Genomic DNA, 22878 nt, shown 5'->3' on the forward strand with positions numbered 1-22878 from the left:
GACTTGGACTTTTGAGTTCATGCTGGAATGAGCTAAGACTTTGGGGGACTGTTGGGAAGGCATGATTGTGTTTTGAAATGTGAGAACATGAGATTTGGGAGGCGCTGGGGGCAAAATGATATGGTTTGGGTATGTCCTCACCCAAATCTCATCTCTTTTTTTTTTCCCCAAGATGGAGTCTCACTCTGTCACCAGGCTGGAGGGCAGTGGCGTGATCTTGGCTCACTGACTCCCAGGTTCAAGTGATTCTCCTGCCTCAGCCACACATGTAGCTGGGAATACAGGCATGCACCACCATGCCCAGCTAATTTTTGTATTTTTAGTAGAGACAGGGTTTCACCATGTTAGCCAGAATGGTCTCAATCTCTTGACCTCGTGATCCACCTGCCTTGGCCTCCCAAAGTGCTGGGATTACAGGCATGAGCCACTGTACCTGGCCTCCAAGTCTCATCTTGAACTGTAGTTCCTATAATCCCCACATGTTATGGGAGGGAACTGGTAGAAGGTAATTGAATCATGGGGGTGGTTACCTCCATGCTGTTCTTGTGGAGTGAGTGAGTTCTCACAAGATCTGATGGTTTTACAAGTGTTTTCCCACCCTCCCCTTCACTCGGCACTTCTCCTTGATGCCGCCATGTGGAGAAGGATGTGTTTACTTCCCCTTCTGCCATAATTGTAAGTTTCCTGAGGCCTCCCCAGCCATGCCGAACTGTGAGTCAATTAAACTTCTTTCCTTTATAAACTACCCAGTCTCAGGTATTATCTTTCTTAGCAGCATGAGAACACACTAATACACTCCGTCTCTACAAAAAAAATAAGAAAAATGAGCCAGGCATGGTGGCACATGCCAGGAGTTCCAGCTACTCAGGAGGCTAAGGAGGGAGGATTGCTTGAGACAAGAAGGTTGAGGTTGTAGTGAGCCATGATCTGCACTACAGCCTGGGTGACAGGGTAAGACCCTATCTCTTTAAAAACAAACAAATACCACCTGGAAAACATAGAGAAAAGAAAAGCTATCTTTATAATTCCACTGCTTGGGATCATAATTATGAGCATTCTGAATACTGTATTTGAGGATGTGAGAATGGCCTCCATATTTTCACCATGGTAGAATAATTCACACTCCAGTCGGCATCTGCATCAAATCAGCTTTCTGGTAAACTGAGTGAATTAAGCAGTTACTGGAGAGAGAGCTCCTAAAAATATCTTTTTCCTGTTTGGCCATCTTAAACTTCTAACCTGGTGTTCTGGTAGTGATTTTCATTAACCTTATCATGAGAGGATACCCAGGTTTTTTGTTTTGTTTTTTTCCTTTTTTTTTTTTTTTTTTGAGATGGAGTCTCGCTCTGTCGCCCAGGCTGGAGTGCAGTGGCCAGATCTCAGCTCACTGCAAGCTCCGCCTCCCGGGTTCATGCCACTCTCCTGCCTCAGCCTCACGAGTAGCTGGGACTACAGGCACCCACCACCTTGCCCGGCTAGTTTTTTGTATATTTTAGTAGAGATGGTGTAGAGGACTATGTACTCACAAACAGGGTGTTCCCGATAAGTCCTGCTCTCGCAAACGAAGCAGGGCGTTGGGGGCCTGTTTATATGTAAATATCTTGAAAATCCAGAAAGTCAGGGAAAGGTCAGAAAAACAACAATGTGTCTTGTGACTAGGCAACATTCCACAAAAGACTGTATAAAATAAAGCAGAGCGCGCCATTCGAGGCGGCCGCCATGTTTGTCTTGTCTTGTGTGTTCATTCCTTTGTTTAGGAAACACGCAGACCCCAACATCTGGCGCAGCGAGCAGGGTCCGTGGCTCCACGAGAGCAAGGAACCGGAGGGGGAACACCCCGGGCAGGTAAATAAAGAAAGGGGGACCCATGGGAAAATTATAGGGAATTCCACCTCTCTGGCCTCTGAATATTTGTGGTTACTCCAGGGACTGTTGATGTCTATAGGAGTAGAAGTTAGTTAAGGAACATAAGACTTTGAAGCGATTGTTTGCCCATGTTGAACAACATTGTTATTGGTTTCAATATCAAACCAAAGTGCAGTTAAATAGAAAGGAATGGTTACAAGTGGTTAAAGCCCTGCGTCTAGCTCATCAGCGGGGGCAAACGATGCCTCTGACTTTGTGGACTTTGTGTAGTTCCATTACTCAGGATTAGAGTTACTTGAAACTGACTCAGAGCATGGCGATACTGCCGCAGGAGGTGAGGCATCTGAAGCTTTAGAGAGGAATGATCCTAGAGAGGAACATATTTACGCCCCGGTTGTTGAGGACAAGGAATTGGAAAAAGAGCTAATGCCTCCTTCATCTGAAGGAAATTCTGATTTGCAGCGCATTTTAGAGCTGTTACAGCAGTTGTTAAAATTGCAAGGTACCGCTGCTCCTGTTTCATACTGGTGTGGTTGATTCAGACTATAAAGGCGAAATTCAATTGGTTATTAGTTCCTCAATTCCTTGGAGTGCCAGTCTAGGAGACAGGATTTCTCAATTATTACTCCTACCTTATATTAAAGTTGGAAACAGTGAGATAAAAAGAACAAGAGGGTTCGGAAGCACTGATCAGGCAGGAAAGGCTGCATATTGGGCAAGTCTGGTCTCTGAGAGCAGACCTGTGTGTAAGGCCATTATTCAAGGAAAACAGTTTGAAGGGTTGGTAGACACTGGAGCAGATATCTCTGTCATTGCTTTAAATCAGTGGCCAAAAAATTGGCCTAAACAAAAGGTTGTTACAAGACTTGTCGGCGTAGGCACAGCTTCAGAAGTGTGTGAAAGTACAATGATTTTACATTGTTTAGGACCAGATAAGAAAGTACTGTTCAGCCAATGATTACTTCAATTCCTGTTAATCTATGGGGTCGAAATTTATTACAACAATGGGGTGCGGAAATCCTTATGCCCGCTCCATTATACAGCCCCACGAGTCAAAAAATCATGACTAAGATGGGATATATACCAGAAAAGGGGTTAGGAAAAAATAAAAATGGCATTAAAGTCCCAATTGAGACTGAGAAAAATCAAGAAAGAAAAGGAATAGGGTATCCTTTTTAGGGGCGGCCACTGTAGCGCCTCCTAAACCCATTCCATTAACTTGGAAAACAGAGAAACCGGTATGGGTAAATCAGTGGCCGCTACCGAAGCAAAAGCTGGAGACTTTACATTTATTAGCAAAGGAACAATTAGAAAAAAGACACATTGAGCCTTCATTCTCACCCTGGAATTCTCCTGTATTTGTAATTCAGAAAAAATCAGGCAAATGGCGGATGTTAATGGACTTAAGAGCCGTAAATGCTGTAATTCAACCCATGGGGCCTCTTCAACCCGGATTGCCCTCTCCGGCCATGATCCCAAAAGACTGGCCTTTAATTATAATTGATCTTAAGGACTGCTTTTTCACCATTCCTCTGGCAGAGCAAGATTGTGAAAAATTTGCCTTTACTATACCAGCCATAAATAATAAAGAACTAGCCACCAGGTTTCAGTGGAAAGTACTACCTCAAGAAATGCTAATTATGGATCTCAGTCACAGTTTGTTCTTGGCCTTCTCGATTCCTTCTCTTTAGAACGTATGATGATTTCTATTGACTGGGAAACTTTGGGACAGGCTGTCCTTGATCGTTCACAATGACTTCAATTAAAAAGTTGGTGGTGGGAGGAAGCAAGAGTACAAGCTAGAAAAAATGCTACCCGAAATCCCCCAGGACCTACTGAAGAGCAGCTTACGGGTTCAGGACAAAAGGCCACTCTTAATGCTCAGGCAGGCCTAGATGATATTGCTCTAGTAATGTATTGATTGTTGTTCTTGCCTTTGTCATTTTTCACAGTCTGCTGGAGATGGTGCCAAAGGGCAAACACCGAATCCCAGCGAGCCCAACATGTAATGGTGGTTTTAAAAGAAATTCAAACTTGTAAATAAGGAAAGGGGAAATGTAGAGGACTATGTACTCACAAACAGGGTGTTCCCGATAAGTCCTGCTCTCGCAAACGAAGCAGGGCGTTCCCCATAAGTCCTGCTCTCGCAAACGAAGCAGGGCGTTGGGGGCCTGTTTATATGTAAATATCTTGAAAATCCAGAAAGTCAGGGAAAGGTCAGAAAAACAACAATGTGTCTTGTGACTTGGCAACATTCCACAAAAGACTGTATAAAATAAAGCAGAGCGCGCCATTCGAGGCGGCCGCCATGTTTGTCGTCTTGTGTTGTCTTGTGTGTTCATTCCTTTGTTTAGGAAACACGCGGACCCCAACAGATGGGGTTTCACCATGTTAGCCAGGATGGTCTCCATCTCCTGACCTCGTAATCCACCCGTCTCGGCCTCCCAAAGTGCTGGGATTACAGGCTTGAGCCACCGCGCCCGGCCCCTTTTTTTTTTTTTTTAAGCAGATCTTCACTCTGTTGCACAGGCTGGACTGGAGTGGTGTGATCTCGGTTTACCGCAACCAACTCCACCTCCTGGGTTCAAGCCATTCTCCTGCTAATTTTTGTATTTTTAGTAGAGATGGGGTTTCACCATGTTGGCCAGGCTGGTCTCAAACTTCTGACCTCAGGTGATCTGCCTGCCTCAGCTTCCCAAAGTGCCGGGATTACAGGCTTGAACCACACAGGTGAAACCCCATTTCTAGTAAAGATACAAAACTTAGCCGGGCATCATGGTGCGTGCCTGAAATCCCAGCAGCTGGGGAGGCTGAGGCAAGAGAACAGCTTGAACCTGAACCCTGGAGGTGGAGGTTGCAGTGAGCTGAGATCGCCCTACTGCACTCAGTCTGGGCGACAAAGCCAGACTCTGTTTCCAAAAAAAAAAAAAAAAAAAAGGGCCGGGCGCCGTGGCTCACACCTGTAATCTCAGCACTTTGGGAGGCCGAGGAGGGTAGATCACTTGAGATCAGGAGCTGGAGCAGCCACCGTGGCCAACATGGTGAAACCGTGCCTCTACTAAAAATACAAAAATTAGCTGGGCGTGGTGACAGACACCTGTAATCCCAGCTACTCGGGAGACTGAGGCAAAAGAATCGCTTGAACCTGGGGCGGAGGTTGCAGTGAGCCAAGATCACACCACTGCGCTCCAGCCTGGGCAACAGAGCGAGACTCTGTCTCAAAAGAAAAAAACAAAACAACAAGAAAACACACAATTTTGCGACCATATGTTAAAACTACTACAATAATATGTATTTGGGAGGAGATACTTAGAGCAAGCATCCCTTTGGAGTACCATCTCTTTGGAGTACCAACACCTGATTTTAGTTTTTATCACCAATTTTAAAATGTCACCTGGCAACTCAGGTCTTTCTTCAATTTTGTTGAAAACCAATAATTGAGAACCAATTGGGAAATCAGTATCTACATATTTTCCATGGCGTTCAGTGGCCCGGACGTTCCTACCCTATTGGTGGACACATCACTGTAAGACTGGAGTGAGGATTGGCGAGGGGTGCGTCGTTCTTGTGTAAAGCGGGAGAAGAGTCTATTGTTAGGCAACATTTTAGGATATAGGATAATAAACATTGGTGTCCTGAAAACGTTCCTGGCCGCAACACTCTTAGAGCTTTGCATTCTCCAGTTTGGAAACCATGGCTCTGAAAGACTCAACTCACTCCAGTGATGCCAGCCACCAGCTACTGTCGATGACTTCGCAAGTTCGTACTTTCAGTCCACACCTCTTCCTTTCGCTGGGCACCAAACTTGTCTACATTCCGAGTGTCCCGGCACCCCCCCGGGCTTCGCTTTCCACCTCTCACACTAGGAAGCGGCAAGCCGCTTCTGGTGCCCACGCCGATCCTCTGCTGCCCGGCCTGGGTCCTCCACCCTCGCCCCTGGAATTGGCCTCCCTAGATTCCCTTCCCTCTGAAGGTCATTTGGAAACGGGCTCCAGGGGGCGACCCTGCGCAGAAAACCAAATTCCATCCGGGTTGGGCAGGGAGTGCTAGTCTCCAAGGAAGCCGTTTCCCACTTTCGGTGGTGAGGAGTGTTCGGTGGCACGGCCAGCGCTCTCAAAGCTCCTCCTCTACGCGGGGATATCCAGTCGTAGCCACGAAAATACGCTGCATCCGTCCCTGATTCCAAAGGAAGTCCTAGAGAGAGTTCTACTAACCATCTAGCTTCCTCCGCCTTCCCCGTGCCAGGCCAGCGGCCACCGCAGGCTTGGAGGCCCGGCCCACCTCTGCCCGCGCGCCTGGCCTTAAAGCGGTAGTGTAGTTAGGCTTCCTCAGGCAGACAGTGGACCCGCCGCGGGCTTTTCCTGTTTGAAGACTACAGCGTCTCACAACAACGCGCGCGAGAAGAGAGGGTACTCTCGCGAGAAGTCCAGGGGTGGCCGTGATGGCGGCGGCGGGAGCAGGACCCGGCCAGGAAGCAGGTGCCGGGCCTGGCCCAGGAGCGGCCGCAAATGCAACAGCTGCAGAAGAGGGGGAGATGAAGCCGGTGGCAGCGGGAGCAGCCGCTCCTCCTGGAGAGGGGACCTCTGCTCCTCCGACAGCTGAGCCCAGTTCCGGCGAGGCTGAAGGCGGGTAAGAGGTCCTGCGGCCAGAGGAGGACGCGGGAGGGAGGCCCGCCCCTCGCGAATCCCGCGGCTCTTGGAGTCCTGCCGCCCGCCCCCTGCAAACCCAGGCCCAGCCGCCAATGGCTCGCCCTGCCTCTGCGCAGCTTGGCCCTTCCTCTCTCAAGTATATCTCAGATAACGCCCCTTCCGCACCTTTCACGGGCGGTGGGAGCTGAGGCTCCTGTCATTATCACTGACTCTTGCACCCCAGCAGGAAGCTGGTAGCTCACTCTTTAACGGGAGGCCTTCACGTATTCCAGGAAAAAAAAAAAAAAACTACTTTGCAGTGCCAGACTGGAAGAAGTAACGGTCACTCTGAAAACAGGGTGGGAGAGCTGCCTCTCTTTGAACCTCTCCCAGGACCAACTCTAACCCAGGTAGATTTGTCTGTAAAAGCCGATTAGGCGTCCCTGTGCTCCGTGGGTCCGCTACTGTCTTGTCCACCTTCTCAATATCCTGACAGTACCTTGGGCATCCAGTCTGAGAACAGGCGTAGCTGAAAAAGCTGCAGGAATATGAAGTTCGACTGTGGTTTGATCATCATTTTTGGGAATAGGTATTTTGAGGTTTGTTTGTATTGAGAATTCTTGCTTGAGCTCTTTCATTATCTTATAGGGAGGCAAACTTGGTCGATGTAAGCGGTGGTTTGGAGACAGAATCATCTAATGGAAAAGATACACTAGTAAGTATTTCTTTTTAGTTGTTTGCAAGACAACATAGGGTTTGGTTTTAAATTTTTTTTTTGCGGCGGAGCCTCACTCTGTCGCCCAGGCTGGAATGCAGTGGCGCGATCTGGGCTCACTGCAACCTCCTCCCGGGTTCCTGCGATTCTCCTGCCTCACACTTCCGAATAGCTGGGATTACAGGCACCTGCCAACACACCCAGCTACTTTTTTTTTTTTTTTTTTTTTTTTTGTATTTTTAGTAGAGATGGGGTTTCACGATGTTGGCCACGCTGGTCTCCAACTCCTGACCTCAGGTGATTCTCCCTCCTTGGCCTCCCAAAGTGCTGGGATTACAGGCTTGAGATACTGCACGCGGCCTTGTTCTTAAATTTTTAAGTGAATCAAAAATACATTCAGTCCGGGCACGGTGGCTCATGCCTGTAATCCCAGCACTTTGGGAGGCTGAGACCAGCCTGGGCAACATAGGGAGACCCTTGTCTCTTAAAAAAATAAAATAAAGTAAAATACATTCAAATCAACTGATTTGATTCTCGAATTGCTCTGACACAGGAAGGTGCTGGGGATACGTCAGAGGTGATGGATACTCAGGCGGGCTCCGTGGATGAAGAGAATGGCCGACAGTTGGGTGAAGTAGAGCTGCAATGTGGGATTTGTACAAAATGGTTCACGGCTGACACATTTGGCATAGATACCTCGTGAGTACTTTTCATAGTTTTTGTAAGAATTACTCGGTAAAATAAATCTGAACATGCTTAACAGTTAGTTTCTGGGCAAAATAAATGCGAAGTATTTCCTATGTCTCGTGACTCCTATTCAGCAAGTAGGATGTTGAATCAGGGATTGTTTTAATTCCCTTAGCATGTTATCTGCTTACTGACGGCACAGCCCTGATAGATAATAATGGTGGGTATTGTCCCTCCATTTGAGTTTACAACCTGGTTTGGAGACAAAAAAAAATGCAATTACAAACTGTTATATAAACAAATTTAGGACAATATAAACCTTGTGTTGGTGTTTTGGATTTTTCAGAAAGAATTAGTGTATATGTGGATAAAGCCTGTTGTCCCAAATTTGAGATGACCCATGCTCTTTATGCCTGAACCGTCCTCTTTTTCCTTTCTCATTGCTGCTGACTTACTCCTTTAGGTATGTTGTCTGCTCTCCTCAGCAAAGCTGTTTCCAATCATGTGCCTCTTCTAGTGAATTAAAATAATATTGTGATTGAGAATGAAAGACTTTTTTCCTTATACCGACTCCTGTCTATTGGAATAACTGTACTGCTCGCTCTTTGTAATGTTCTTTATGGTCTATATTATACTAATACATTTATATAAGACTATATAAAAATAAGGCTGCATATGTGTGTGCTTTCTTGTTTTTTTCTTGCAACCAGGTCTCGCTCTGGCACCCAGGCTGGAGTGCAATGGCAGGATCACAGCTTGCTGCAGCCTCGAACTTCTGAGCTCAAGGAATCCTCCTGCCTCACCCTTCCAAAGTGTTGGGATTACCGGCATGAGTCACCACACCCAGCTTTCCTTTATAATCTGTTGTATACTTTCTAGTTAGAAGGTTAAAATGGGTTTTAGAAATGCTGATGTCTCAATTAACATGTGACTTGTGATTTAGGAAAGGAAGAAAAATACTGAAGGATCAGGAAGAAATAATTGATCTTGGTAGCAACATCTGTTGGGAAAACACACTAGCTAAGTGAACCTGGTCTCTTAGGCCTAAGATAGGGCCACTTTTGCCGGAAGAATTTGTTTGGATAGACAGTTTAGGAAAGGAAATTTACTAGTGAGATAACTGGGAGGAATTCAAGGAAAAATCAAATCACAGTTCAAAATTTTGGTGGCTTTGGAGACAAGAGTTTGTAACTGAACTTGAAAAGTTGTATCTAAAGCCCAGTTAGATCCTATCCGTGGTATCAAGTTTAAAAAAAGGGGGGGGGCGGGGGCCAGGCACAGTGGCTCACGCCTGTAATCCCAGCACTTTGGGAGGCCGAGGCAGGCTGATCACGAGGTCGGGAGTTGGAAACGAGCCTGACCGATATGGTGAAACCCCGTCTCCAAAAAAAATACAAAAATTAGCTGGGTGCAGTGTTGCACGCCTGTAGTCCCAGCTACTCGGGAGGCAGGAGAATCACTTGAACCCGGGAAGCGGAGGTTGCACTCCAGCCTGGGCGACAGAGTGAGACTCCATCTCAAAAAAGAAAAAAAAAGGTAAGGCATGGTGGCTGACACCTGTAATCCCAGCACTTTAGGAGGTGGAGACAGGAGGATGACTTGAGCCCAGGCATTCTAGACCAGCCTAGGCAACATAGTGCGATCCTGTCTCTATGAGAAATAGAAAAAATGAGCTAGGCATGGTGATGCACCCCTGTAGTACCAGCTACTCAGGAGTTTTAGGTGGGAGGATTGCTCAAGCGCCGCAGGTTGAGGCTGCAATGAGCCATGATTGTACCACTGCACTCCTGCCTGGGTAACAGAGTGAGACCCTGTCCCCCCCGCAAAAAAAATAAAGCCCAGTTAGGTGGGATGGATTATCTTTTGCAACTGAGATAGAGAATGTGAGCTAGCAGGGTATGAAAAAGGCTGCTCTTTACACCTGTTTGTGTTTGAATTAAAATAACTATTTACCTACCTATCTTTAGTATGAGGCTTTGCCTTCTGTAAATGAGTTTATCACAATAAACTGTTTAACAGAAGAGGTTCTACAGAGAAGTGAAGGTAAGGAAACTCAGCCTTAACATTTGTAAGAATGTTTCTTAATTCTATGAGGGTAACAATAGTTGGTAAATGCTTGGTAGTCTTCTCTGAGGATACCCTAAGCTAGTTTCAGAGTCCAAGATAAACCTTTGTTCTGGTTTCTTCTCTTCTAGCTTAAGCCATTTATACTAAAGGTCTTCTGTCCTTCTGTTACTTTGCCCTTTGCAAGACTAAACTCTTGTCCTTTTCCTGTCACCCTGTGCAATCACTACCATGTTTCCTCAAATGCGTTGATTCCTCTGTTGCATCCCGTGTCTGCCGTATTGTCTTTCCCCTCCTAGCCTCTTCCTCTCTTGACTTCAAATAGGCAAGTCTTTTGATGTCAGGTGATCTACCCGTCTTGGCCTCTCAAAGTTCTGGGATTACAGGCATGAGCCACCATGCCTGGCCTAGTTATCTACATTTTTAATTCATTTTTTCTTACATTCTGCCTGCCCTTTCCAACCACATCATTGACACCATAGAGATATACCTTAGACTACTTTGTCCTTTTCTACAGCTGGCCTGGCATATTCTTTTTAGGTGCTCAAAAAATAAACTAACAAGATACCTTGTAAGAACAAGTGAAGGCCGGGCGCGGTGGCTCAAGCCTGTAATCCCAGCACTTTGGGAGGCCGAGACGGGCGGATCACGAGGTCAGGAGATCGAGACCATCCTGGTTAACACGGTGAAACCCCGTCTCTACTAAAAAATACAAAAAAATAGCCGGGCGAAGTGGCGGGCGCCTGTAGTCCCAGCTACACGGGAGGCTGAGGCAGGAGAATGGCGTGAACCCGGGAGGCGGAGCTTGCAGTGAGCCGAGATCTGGCCACTGCACTCCCGCCCGGGCGACAGAGCGAGACTCCATCTCAAAAAAAAAAAAAAAAAAAAGAACAAGTGAGAACCTTCTAGATGCCGAATTGTCCAGTATAATGGATAAGGTCTTATTAATTTTTGTGACAGAAAAATCCAGGTGTTTATAAGAATATGAGCCCTGTTTTGGTTTTGACAACCTTTTTACATTTTAAGACTATGTTAACATATTAACATTTTAATTTACCTGTCACTGAGGGGAATGGATGCATGTTAACTTCTCATAAAGAAGTGTACAGCCTGGGCAACATGGTGAAAGCCTAACTCCATTAAAGAAATACGAAAATTAGCTGGGCATGGTGACTCATTCTTGTATCCCAGCTACTTGGGGGACTGAAGTGGGAGAATCAACCTGAGCCAGGGTAGGTCAAGTCTGCAGTGAGCTATGATTGTAACACTGCACTCCAGCCTGGGTGGCAGAGTGAGACCCTGTCTTAAAAAAAAAAAAAAAGAAGAAGAAGAAGAAGTGTGTGTATTCACAAGTTCACTAATTTGTATAATTTTTCTCTTCTGTAGATCCTGTCTACCTTTCATGACCAACTACAGTTTTCACTGCAATGTCTGCCATCACAGTGGGAATACCTATTTCCTCCGGAAGCAAGCAAGTAAGAACAAACTCTGGAGTATTAGATGATTATGCACTGGAAAAGAAAAGGGATCTGGGCTTAGCAGAATTAGGAGACCTTTGCCTAGTAGCTGGTATGAGTTCAGTTGGGGTTTAGCTCTGAATAATTGCAGTTGCCCATTTCAGGTCACATGATGACTCCATTTTGCTGCTATAATTGTTATTTTCTGGACCACTTATTAATTATTCCCTTGGTAATAGAGATATAGTACTATAGATAACTGTTTCTTCCTTTTTGTTTTTGATAGACTTGAAGGAAATGTGCCTTAGTGCTTTGGCCAACCTGACATGGCAGTCCCGAACACAGGATGAACATCCGAAGACAATGTTCTCCAAAGATAAGGTAGAGGTGGAATTAATGTAATTGCAATTATACTAAAGAGTTAGGTGGAACTTCTAAATATACTCCCTAACAAGTACTTTCTTCCCAGTTTTTAATGAATATATGACAGTGGATTCAGTGATTACCTTGTTCTTTTTTTCTTTTTTTTTCAAGATGGAGTCTTGCTGTGTTGTCCAGGCTGCAGCACAGTGATGCAATCTCAGCTCACTGCATCCTCTGCCTCCTGGGTTCCAGTGATTCTCCTGCCTCAGCTTCCCGAGTAGCTGGGATTACAGGCTTGTGCCACCACGCCTGGCTAATTTTTTCTATTTTTGGTGGAGACAGGATTTCACTGTGTTGGCCAGGCTGGTCTCCAGCTGACCTCATGATCCACCCGCCTCCTGGGCTAAAGCAATTCACCTTCCTTGGCCTCTCAAAGTGCTGGTAGTACAGATGTGAGCCACTGCGCATGGCCCCTTTTTAGTTTATTTTTTCCAAAATTATTTTGAAAATTTTCAAGGTGGAATGTAGTGACACCATCATGGCTCACTGAAGCCTTGACCTCCTAGGTTCAGGTGATCTTCCCACCTCAGCCTCTCGAGTAGCTGGGACTCCAGGTGCACGCCACCACACCCAGCTCATTTTTGTGTGTGTGTTTTTTTTTTTTTTGAGGCGGAGTCTTGCTCTGTCGCCCAGGCTGGAGTGCAGTGGCACTATCTCAGCTCACTGCAAGCTCCGCCTCCTGGGTTCACGCCATTCTCCTGCCTCAGCCTCCCGAGTAGCAGGGACTACAGGCGCCTGCCACCACGCCCGGCTAATTTTTTTTTGTATTTTTAGTAGAGATGGGGTTTCACCGTGTTAGCCAGGATGGTCTCGATCTCCTGACCTCGTGATCCACCCATCTCGGCCTCCCAAAGTGCTGGGATTACAGGCTTGAGCCACCGCGCCCGGCCGTGTGTGTGTTTTTTTTTTTAAGAGACAGGGTTTCGCCACGTTGCCCAGGCTGGTCGAACTCCTGTACTCAAGTGATCTGTCCGCCTCGGCCTCCCAAGTTGCTGGGGTTACAGGTGTGAGCCACTGCACCTGGCCCGTTTCTTCTTCGATTTGCCAGTTAACATTTTGCTACATTTGTTTTATCTCCCCATATCTCTGTTTTTCTTTTAAGCTGTATGAGACTACCTTGTAGGTATATTTTACCCAATATTCTGTTAATACAACCACAATGCAATGATCATAGTAAAGAAATTTAACATTGGTGCAGTACTACTAATTTACAGTTCATATTTGTAGTTTCTCAGGATTATTTTTGTGTTAATAATATCCTCCTCCATAGCTTCTTCCTCCATCCAGGATCTGGTTAGGATCACCCATTACATTTAGTTGTAATGACTCTTTTGTCTCTAATCAATTAATAAAACAATTCCTTTATTCAATTGGGTTTTGCTCTATTACCCAGCCCGAAGTGCAGTGGCACAGTCACGGCTCACTACAGCCTCAACCTCCTGGGTTCAAGCTATTCTCCCACCTCAGCCTCCCGAGCAGCTGCACTCATGCTACCACATCCAGCTAATTAAAAAAATTTTTTTATTGGAGATGTGGTCTCACTATGTTGCCCAGCTGGTTTTGACCTCCTGGGCTCAAGTGATCCTCCTGCCTTGGCCTCCCAAAGCTCTGGGAAGACAGGCATGAACCAACACACCCAGCTCCTTTATTTATTTATTTAATGAATTAAAAATTTTAAAGTGCTTAGACAGTTGTTTGGCATGATATTCCTCAATTTGCATTTGACTGTTTCTTCATGATTAGGTTCAGGTTAAACTTTTTTTTTCCTCTTTAATAGGGACGGGTCTCACTATGTTGCCCAGGCTAGTCTTACACTCCTGGGCTCAAGCAATCCACTGGCCCTGGCCTCCCAAGGTGCTGAGATTAAAGTTGTGAGCTACTATGCCTGGCCATGTGTTAAACATTTTTGGCAAGATTATATAGGTATCGTGTGTTTTTTAGACCGCCACATCAGGAGGTATATAAGATATTGGTTTGTTTTGTTATTAGTGATCCTAAATTTGAGTAGTTGGTTAAGGAGGGAGCATTTTTATCTTTGTGCTAAGTAATCCTTAAGCCATACATGGAGATTATGTGAGTACCTTATTCTCCTACTCCTTTCAACTAGTGATTTTAGCCACCATTGATTATCCAACCCTGAATCAGTTGTTAGAGTAGTGGTTGTAAATCAGAATACATTCTTCAGTTGCAAGTCTTCTGTAAATAACTTCCCCTCATTCTTTTTTTTCCCTTTGAAATATCACTGTGGATTTTTTTAAAAAATCAATGTGTCCATTGTTGGAAATTTTTTTTTTTTAAATTGAGATGGAGTCTGGCTCTGTCACCCAGGCTAGAGTGCAGTGGTGCGATGTTTTGGCTCACTGCAACTTCTGCCTCCTGGGTTCAAGTAATTATCCTGCCTCAGCTTCCTGAGTAGCTGGGACTACTGGTGCATGCCACCATGCCTGGCTAATTTTTATATTTTTTGGTAGAGACAGGGTTTAACCATGTTGGCCAGGCTGGTCTCAAACTTCTGACCTCAAGTGATTTGCCCACCTCAGCCTCCCAAAGTGCTGGGATTACAAGCGTGCACCACTGCACCCAGCTGTTGTTGCATTTTTTTTATTTCTGACCCTCAGATTGTCCCAGATTCAACCATTGTAGCCCTATTGGACTGACTCCTGAAACTCTTTGATACGCCCCCATCCATTTTTGAACTCTTCCTTACTTTCTGGAATAACAAAATATTCCAGGCTTTCTTTGTACTTTCCCTGGTTCCTTTTAGTAAAGATTTAGTTTTCATGGAACTAACTCTGGTGGTGGAACTTTAGAAGATTATCTACATAGGAGGCCAGAAGATGAAGGTCAAAAGTCGTTTCAGTCATGTAAGCAGGAGTTGGTGAGAGCCACAGTCACAGCAGTGGGGATGGAAGGGAGGCCTGATTGGAATGACATTTCTGAAATTTTAAAATTTATTTGGTGACCGTTTAGGTATAAAAATTGTGAGAGAAGAGTCAAGGACAGCTCTTATTGTATCTAGCTTATTTGGGTGATTACTGGTTCTAAGTTATCGGGAGCAAGAATAGAAATCTGAAAAGCAGATTTATGAGGTAAGATACCAAGTTCCATTTTAGTCACAAGAAGTTTGAGGTCCCTTTAGGATGTCCAGATAGATATGTCTCAGCTGGTAGAAATAGGAGCTCAAGAGAGAATAATTTGGGAGTCATCTTCTAATTGATAACCAAGGGACTGTGGCAGAGCTTTTCCCTCCAACTGGAGTGTAAGCCCCACATGGCTAACATTTGTTTCTACTTGTGGAAATCCCCATAATCTGTATATTGTGTGTATACAATGAAATATTCAGTGATTAAAAGACAAACATGTAAACCTTGTATAACATCATGGGGGGAAAAACTAACATGGATTTTTCTCTTGATTCTAACAAGGTCTTTGAAAAATGCTGTTTTCTTTCTTTGTCAGCATATTTTTGACTGCAGTGGTAATAGTCTTAATTTATTTTTAAAATTAGGATATTATACCATTTATTGATAAATACTGGGAGTGCATGACAACCAGACAGAGACCTGGGAAAATGACTTGGCCAAATAACATTGTTAAAACAATGGTAAGTAGACTAAAATTGATTAGACTTGACATTTAAGAAACCATTGTTCTTTGTAAGAATTAAATAATATTTTATCGTCTCATTGTGAAATGATAAGATTAGAACAACTTAATGTTATATCTTTGAGTGTGAGATACAGCTAATTGTGAATTTTAATAGTTTTTGGACACAGAATCAGTGAGATGCATATTGTGTCTTATGTGAACATTGCCCACATACACCTGGTTTTATGTATTGAAACTTTTGTCCACGGTACTTTTGCAAGAATAATTTTGTATTAAAATTAGAGACCATTTCTTTTCTTCTATTAAAAAAAATGTTATGGGCAATATTGTCCTTAAAATTAAAGAGAACACCTGGGGAGAAGTCAACAGCAAGCTGTTAACAGTGCTTATCTTTGTGAGATAGAAGGATAGGTGAGGATTATGAAAAACTTGGGCACTCTTCATGTTTTCTCTGTTTGAATTTTTTGATGGTAACGGATTATTTCTTAGAAGGAAAAACAATACTATCTTTTTTGGACACTATACCTAGGAACTGACTTTTGGAGTTGGTGGTTGATTATTCATTCCATACTTTTAAGTATAAAATGTTCATTAATAGTAAAACACTGCTTCTTTTTAGAGTAAAGAAAGAGATGTATTCTTGGTAAAGGAACACCCAGATCCAGGGAGTAAAGACCCAGAAGAAGATTACCCCAAATTTGGACTTTTGGATCAGGTACATTAATATGTTTTATATTTACTTTTTGATTTTAAGCCACTTGGGGATAGGGAGTCAGGTTCTGTTTGCATTTGTATATTTGCCACATAACACACTGCCATTACATGCGCATAGCATCGTGGACTTCAAAAAAATAGTGACTGATACGAGAGTACTCACCTTCAACCAAGAGATCAGTGTCTTACAGTGTTTTAGTTGTGGGTCTTCTCCAAAATGTTATGAATTTCTTCAAATCACTTTTTTTTAACTTTAGTTTCCTCACTTGTAACATGTAAAAAATGCTATTTCAAATTACTTCTAATCTTTCTGACATCTCAAATTTTGCTCTTAAAAACATTCTTTGTTGTGAAAATAATTTGTTATGAAGAATTTGTGTTGCATATCTAACATAACAGGCAAATGAAAATTGCCGTTTTTTTGTTCAACAGCAGGGTTCACATTTGGCCAGTCAGAATGTCAAATCTTAAAGCTGTGTTTTTACACGTTTTATTTGCCAGCTTTGAAAATGCAAGATTCAGCCCGGTGCAGTGGCTCATGCCTGTAATCCTAGCACTTTGGGAGGCTGAGGCAGGAGGATTGCTTGAGTCCAAGAGTTCGAGACCAGCCTGGACAATATAGCAAGACCCGTCTCTCAAAAAAAAAAATGCAAGATTTCACATAGAAATTTAGATTTCTGTCTTGTAAAATGAAAACATCTGACTACATGGGGCCTGAATTCCCACAGGAGCTGAGTGAATGGGGCTTAGGCACTCTGGTTTGCCCTGTGTCCTCTCGTGCCTCTACCCAGGTTGATTGATTAATTGCCACTTATCGCCATTCTGAAACTATTCTGGTCCTTATGCTTGGCCTGCCTCACGCATACTTGCAAGAGTGCTTGCTGGTCCACAAAACACCCAAGTTTGGGACCCTGCAGGCTTCCTTGTTTAGAATTGTCGATTTCAGGCCTGGCATGGTGGCGCACGCCTGTAATCCCAGCACTTTGGGAGGTTGAGGCGGGCAGATCACTTGAGGTCAGGAGTTCAAGACCAGCCTGGCCAACACGGTAAAACCCTGTCTCTACTGAAAATATAAAAATTAGGCTGGGCATGGTGGCTTACGCCTGTAATCCCAGCACTTTCGGAGGCCAAGGCAAGTGGATCACCTGAGGTTGGGAGTTTTGAGACCAACCTAGCTAACATGGTGAAACCCTGTCTCTACTAAAAAATACAGAAATTTATCTGGGTGTGACAGCAGGCGCCTGTAAATCCCAGCTACTTGGGAGGCTGAGGCAAGAGAATCGCTTGAACCTGGGAGGCAGAGGTTTCAGTAAGCCAGTATCAGTGCCACTGCACTCCAGCCTGGGCGACAAGAGTGAAAGTCTGTCTCCAAAAAAAAAATAGCCGGGCATGGTGGTGTGCACCTATAGTCCCAGCTACTCGGGAGGGTAAACCAAGATAATCGCTTGAACCTGGGAGGCAGAAGTTGTGGTAAGCTGAGATTGTGCCACTGCACTACAGACTGGGCAACAGAGTGAGACTCCATCTAAAAAAAAAAAAAAGGTCAATTTTAGTTCCCATTCTGTTAGAATTTCTCTTGTTTTATGAGCATCCAGATTGACTGACTTATGTAGACTCCTATTTTAATTGGATATATTTTTGCAGGACCTTAGTAACATTGGTCCTGCTTATGACAACCAAAAACAGAGCAGTGCTGTGTCTACTAGTGGGAATCTAAATGGTAAGTGTTTACATATCTCATTGCTGAAATATTTGGAAGCTATTGAATCCAGTTGTTCCTAGAATTGGCCTTTCTTTGGGTTGACTCTTAACCTGGATACTTACTAAGATGCTTTTATAGTTCAAGCTCAATTTTTAGGAGCTAGCCAAGGATTTGGCAGATGGTAATAGAGGAGAACTTTTTGTCACTTTACAACACAGTTTGCTCTTGAGTGAGACAGGCTTAGCATAAAACAAGGAACCATTTCAAGGTCAGATTTGCTGTGTTTATATCTGTATCCTTGTAACTAACATTAAATTTAGAAAGATTCAGCTCCTCTCCACTCTTTTTCTGCTATTCAGCTGTTACTTTTAACAGATTTCCTGTGCCCATCTTCTAAATTTTCTTGCCCTGAAACTTCAGCTCATTCATGTGATAGCATTTCTATATTAACCACCCAATACAGCTTGTTCTTCTGGTAACCCTTCTAATAATGGGAAAACCCCTCGTTACTAATGGTTATCTAATACGAGTTGGGGTGGCTGAGAGATTTTAGCTGTTCATCTGATACATGGCATCATTAACCTGTCTTTTGGAGTGGTAGGACTTAAATAGCTGATCGTTTCTACTGTTACTAATATTCTAAGATGGGTTGGAAATAGCTAAGTGTGTTATTTATCTTTTTACAACATATTTTCCCCTTTTAATTGTTAAAATTTGACAAATACATGGTGCCACTTCTGTTCTTACAGGTGGAGCCACTTTTGGAGGTGAATTCCTCCACTGTCTTCTTTCAGCCTCTCAGACTTAAGTATTTTGTGGCTTGGAAAATGCTTTTTGCTGAGCTGTGGTAGAAGCTAAAACTACATAATTTTGAAGCATTGTGAAAATGGCGGCAATAACACTTAATATGAAACAGTAGTTGAGTTTAATGTTAGTCTTTAAGAGCTTGTATGTTGTCATATTCTGCCTAACATGGCCAGCTACCCCACTTTTGTATTGTTTGCTCTGTTCTGGATGGATCTGAAGCTTCTTAAAATAATTAAAATGCAAACGACCGTTAAAAATGTAATTGTGGCCAGGCAAGGTGGCTCACGCATGTTATCCCAGCACTTTGGGAGGCTGAGACAGGCAGATCACCTGAGGCCAGGAGTTCAAGACCAGCCTGGCCACCATGGCAAAACCCCATCTCTACTAAAAATACAAAAAAATTAGCCGGGCATGGTGGCAGGCACCTGTAATCCCAGCTACTCGGGAGGCTGAGGCAGGAGAATCACTTGAACCCAGGAGGCAGAGGTTGCAGTGAGCCAAGATCATGCCACTGCATTCCAGCTTGGGCAACAGAGCAAGACTCCGTCTCAAAAAAACAAAAACAAAAATGTAATTGTTTTTTGATTACAGTGACTTAAACTAGAGATGATGACATTGCAGCAGTTTAACATTAAACTTTTGCCGTGTGCGGTGGCTCATGCCTGTAATCCCAGCACTTTGGGAGGCCTAGGTGGGCGGACCACAAGGTCAGGAGGTCGAGACCATCCTGGCTAACACGGTGAAACCCCGTCTCTACTAAAAATACAAAAAATTAGCCAGGCGTGGCAGCGTGCGCCTGTAGTCCCAGCTACTCGGGAGGCTGAGGCAGGAGGATAGCGTGAACCCAGGAGGTGGAGCTTGCAGTGAGCCAAGATCCTATCACTGCACTCCAGCGTGGGCGACAGAGCAAGACTCTGTCTCAAAAATAAATAAATAAATAAAAAACTTTTATGAAAAATAGAATAACATCTGAGGTGTTCATCAAAGGAAATTCTGCATAAGTCTGGTCCTGTATATGCAGAATATGACCCACCTTCAATGTCTTGATCCTTTTTATTGCAGCAGAACTGCTGATAATTCCCAAGCTTGCCCCAAATTAAGATTTAGTACTCTGCAGTTGTTTACGTAAAGGTGTTTTCCTGCAGTTCAGGGACATTTCCTGGAAGAAGGAAAAATAAAACTAATTGAGAGGAATTTGAACCGGACAAAATTTTCAAAGTACCTATTTCAGAAATACACAAGGTAATATTCCTTGTGGCTTTAGTATGTAGCTAAATTTTTCGTATAAAATACGTAAATTGTCTATTCATATTAATTGCTTTTAGTTCCACAAACCAGGTTAATCTAACCTGAATTTTAGTACATTGGCACAATCTTAATAAATGTTGTATTGACGAATGGGTATGGAACTAAAACTTGCCTAGCAAATTGAAAGCCTTCTTTCTTATTTGTGTCATGTGCAACCACGATGGAGATCTAGCAGTACTGGAGAGAAACACCTTTTTAGTACTTCTGTTTCTGTTTTCCATGTTGGATGTATTTTGTCTTGTTGGATATTCAAGTTCAATGCTTTAGCAGATATTGTGCCTTTATGATGTTTATGGACTATATTGTGTAGTTCAAGCAAGTGAACATCGACTTACAGTGAGGATAGTCTCTCTTTATGGGTGTTTGTATTAATTTGGATGGAAAAAAAATGTACCCATACAGTTGTTTTCATTCTTTTTAGCTGAGGGTGTTTGGGATCTGAATGAGTGAAAATGCATTTGTGTCACACCCTCAGAAAGTATACTAATAGTTGCAGTTTATTACGAACAAAGGTTGAAACTGTAACCTGACCATCACTAGTGCTGGATTCATTTGAGCTTATTGCCAGAACCCAGTGTTCCGGGACTGTGAGATGCCTAGTAGATTTTTTCAAAACCAGTGTGAAATCCAATATGTCTTTGGAAGGAAATCCTCCTGTGGTGTTACACAAATGCACACTGGGTGTGTTGGTCCCCATGGAATTTCAGTATCCACATGGTGCTTCCCTCATGGCTCATTGAAAGTGATCTGCCTTCTCTTCAAAGGGGGAATTGCAGCAGGAAGCAGCGGAAAAGGACGAGGAGCCAAGCGCAAACAGCAGGATGGAGGGACCACAGGGACCACCAAGAAGGCCCGGAGGTGGGGAGAGTGCCCACCCCACCCCACCTCACTGTTTAAGTATTATTTGGTGCTGGGAAAGTCCAGCTAAGGGAAAAGAGCTCAAGGGTTTAAGGTTTAAAAGCCTGTCGATTTATTTTCCAAACCTTGAGCACTTTGAGGGGCAAAATAACCACAGGTTGGAGGCCGGGCGTTGGTGGCTCATGTGTGTAATCCCAGCACTTTGGGAGGTCAAGGCAGGTGGATCACTTGAGACCAGGAGTTTGAGACCAGCCTGGTCAACATGGCAAAATCCCATCTCCACTAAAAATACAAAATTAGGCAGGCGTAGTGGTGAGCACCTGTAATCCCAGCTACTTGGGAGGCTGAGGCAGGAGAATCGCTTGAAGCTGGGAGGCGGGTGGCAGTGAGCCAAGATGATGCCACTGCACTCCTTCCTGGGCAACAGAGTGAAACTCCGTCTCGAAAACAAACAAAAATAGTAATCCCAGGTTGGGTGCAGTGGCTCATGCCTATAATTCCAGCACTTTGGGAGGCTGAGACAGGTGGATCACCTGAGGTCAGGAGTTCGAGACCAGCCTGGCCAACAAGGTGAAACCTCATCTCTACTGAAACAAAAAACAAAAAAATTAGCTGGGCCTGGGGGCACGTGCCTATAATCCCAGCTACTCGGGAGGCTGAGATGGGAGAATCACTTGAACCCAGGAGGCAGAGGTTGCAGTGAGCTGAGATAGCACTATTGCACTCCAGCCTGGGCAACAAGAACGAAACTCTGTCTCAAAAAAACAAACCCAAGTTTAAGTATTATGTTTTATACATTTGTTAGTGCAAAATTTATAGTAGTAACAAGGACAGTGTCTTCTGTCGTGATAAGCCTGGGGAACCTAGGGAGTGAAGTTCTGTTAAGGCAACTTGAGAAAGGATAGGTGGCGAGGGAATGAAACCAGTGTTGAATGTTAGCTGCTTAACTTTCTGCTTCTCCCTTCTCATGCCTTTTCCCTTCCCTTTGTCTAATATTGAGACAGTGAAATCCAGGTTACTTATTTATATATTTTTGTGAGACAGAGTTCTGCTCTGTCGCCCAGGCAGGAGTGCAGTGACGGAATCTCAGCTCACTGCACAAGTTATTTACTTAGATTAGCAAGATAGCAAGTGCTTATGTCTCTGAGTTTCTGTTCATTACTTTATAATAATCAATACACTGAAGAATATCACCCTAATCACCCCCATTCCTCTTCTCCCTTCCACCCCATGATGTACCAGCTCAGTTTCATAGACATCAATTCATGCTTAATAGACCACCGGGAAGATACCCACAATCTGCAAGTAATTTAACCAAAACTACCTTGCTCAATAAAGCTAATCCTTTTCACTTCCTTGTTTTGCCTGAAGAGGGCAGAGTTATCTATTTGAGTAATGAGAAGTATTTGCTGTGAAGTTGCATGTATTCTAGCTGAAATCTAATAAACCAGAGGACTTTCTTACACAGTTGAACGCAGTTGAGTTAGAGGGGGTTTTAGTTTCTTGATTTTATTTTTTCCTTTCTGCAGTGACCCTTTATTTTCTGCTCAGCGCCTTCCCCCTCATGGCTACCCCTTGGAACACCCGTTTAACAAAGATGGCTATCGGTATATTCTAGCTGAGCCTGATCCCCACGCCCCTGACCCCGAGAAGCTGGAACTTGACTGCTGGGCAGGAAAACCTATTCCTGGAGACCTCTACAGAGCCTGCTTGTATGAACGGGTTTTGTTAGCCCTACATGATCGAGGTATGTAAAGTATTGGAGATCATATGGATGCAGGGTTACTTTGAACTGCCATCATTAGCCTTGTCAGTCTAGAATTAGGTGTACATCTCAGTCTGTTGCCACTGCCTTACCCCCATCTCAGGCTAGATTCTTCCAGAATGTGCAGGAAATTCTGTTCCTTCCTATGAGCTCCAGTCGTTTGATATACATATATATAGTTTTTTAAAACTTTCTATTTTGAACTAATTTTAAACTTGCAGAGAAGTTGCCAAAAATAAGTTTTTTTTCTCATCAAGCTTTTCCTAATGATAATA

At 43.9% G+C, this 22878-nt stretch overlaps 1 protein-coding gene across 4 annotated transcripts in view; it reads left to right on the top strand.

Moving 5' to 3' along the window:
- Positions 1–5139: 5139 nt before the first annotated feature.
- The window catches only part of ASH2L (ASH2 like, histone lysine methyltransferase complex subunit), a 39585-nt gene continuing 21846 nt past the window's right edge, over positions 5140–22878 (top strand). Inside the window, exons 1-11 of one of the 4 annotated variants that reach the window (XM_037983599.2) lie at positions 5140–6495; positions 7143–7209; positions 7763–7908; positions 11347–11435; positions 11704–11798; positions 15349–15444; positions 16069–16164; positions 17808–17883; positions 18615–18632; positions 20745–20838; positions 22368–22585. In XM_037983599.2, the coding sequence (XP_037839527.1) occupies positions 6308–6495; positions 7143–7209; positions 7763–7908; positions 11347–11435; positions 11704–11798; positions 15349–15444; positions 16069–16164; positions 17808–17883; positions 18615–18632; positions 20745–20838; positions 22368–22585 (1183 nt within the window). In that variant the 5' untranslated portion in view covers positions 5140–6307. Of the gene's footprint in view, positions 6496–6548; positions 6905–7142; positions 7210–7762; positions 7909–11346; positions 11436–11703; positions 11799–15348; positions 15445–16068; positions 16165–17807; positions 17884–18614; positions 18633–20744; positions 20839–22367; positions 22586–22878 lie in introns of those variants that run through there. The other 3 variants (XM_037983600.2, XM_007962183.3, XM_037983602.2) reach the window with 3 other exon arrangements.

This window comes from Chlorocebus sabaeus, chromosome 8 (genome assembly GCF_047675955.1).
Source record: "Chlorocebus sabaeus isolate Y175 chromosome 8, mChlSab1.0.hap1, whole genome shotgun sequence".
Classification (NCBI taxonomy): Eukaryota; Metazoa; Chordata; class Mammalia; order Primates; family Cercopithecidae; genus Chlorocebus; species Chlorocebus sabaeus.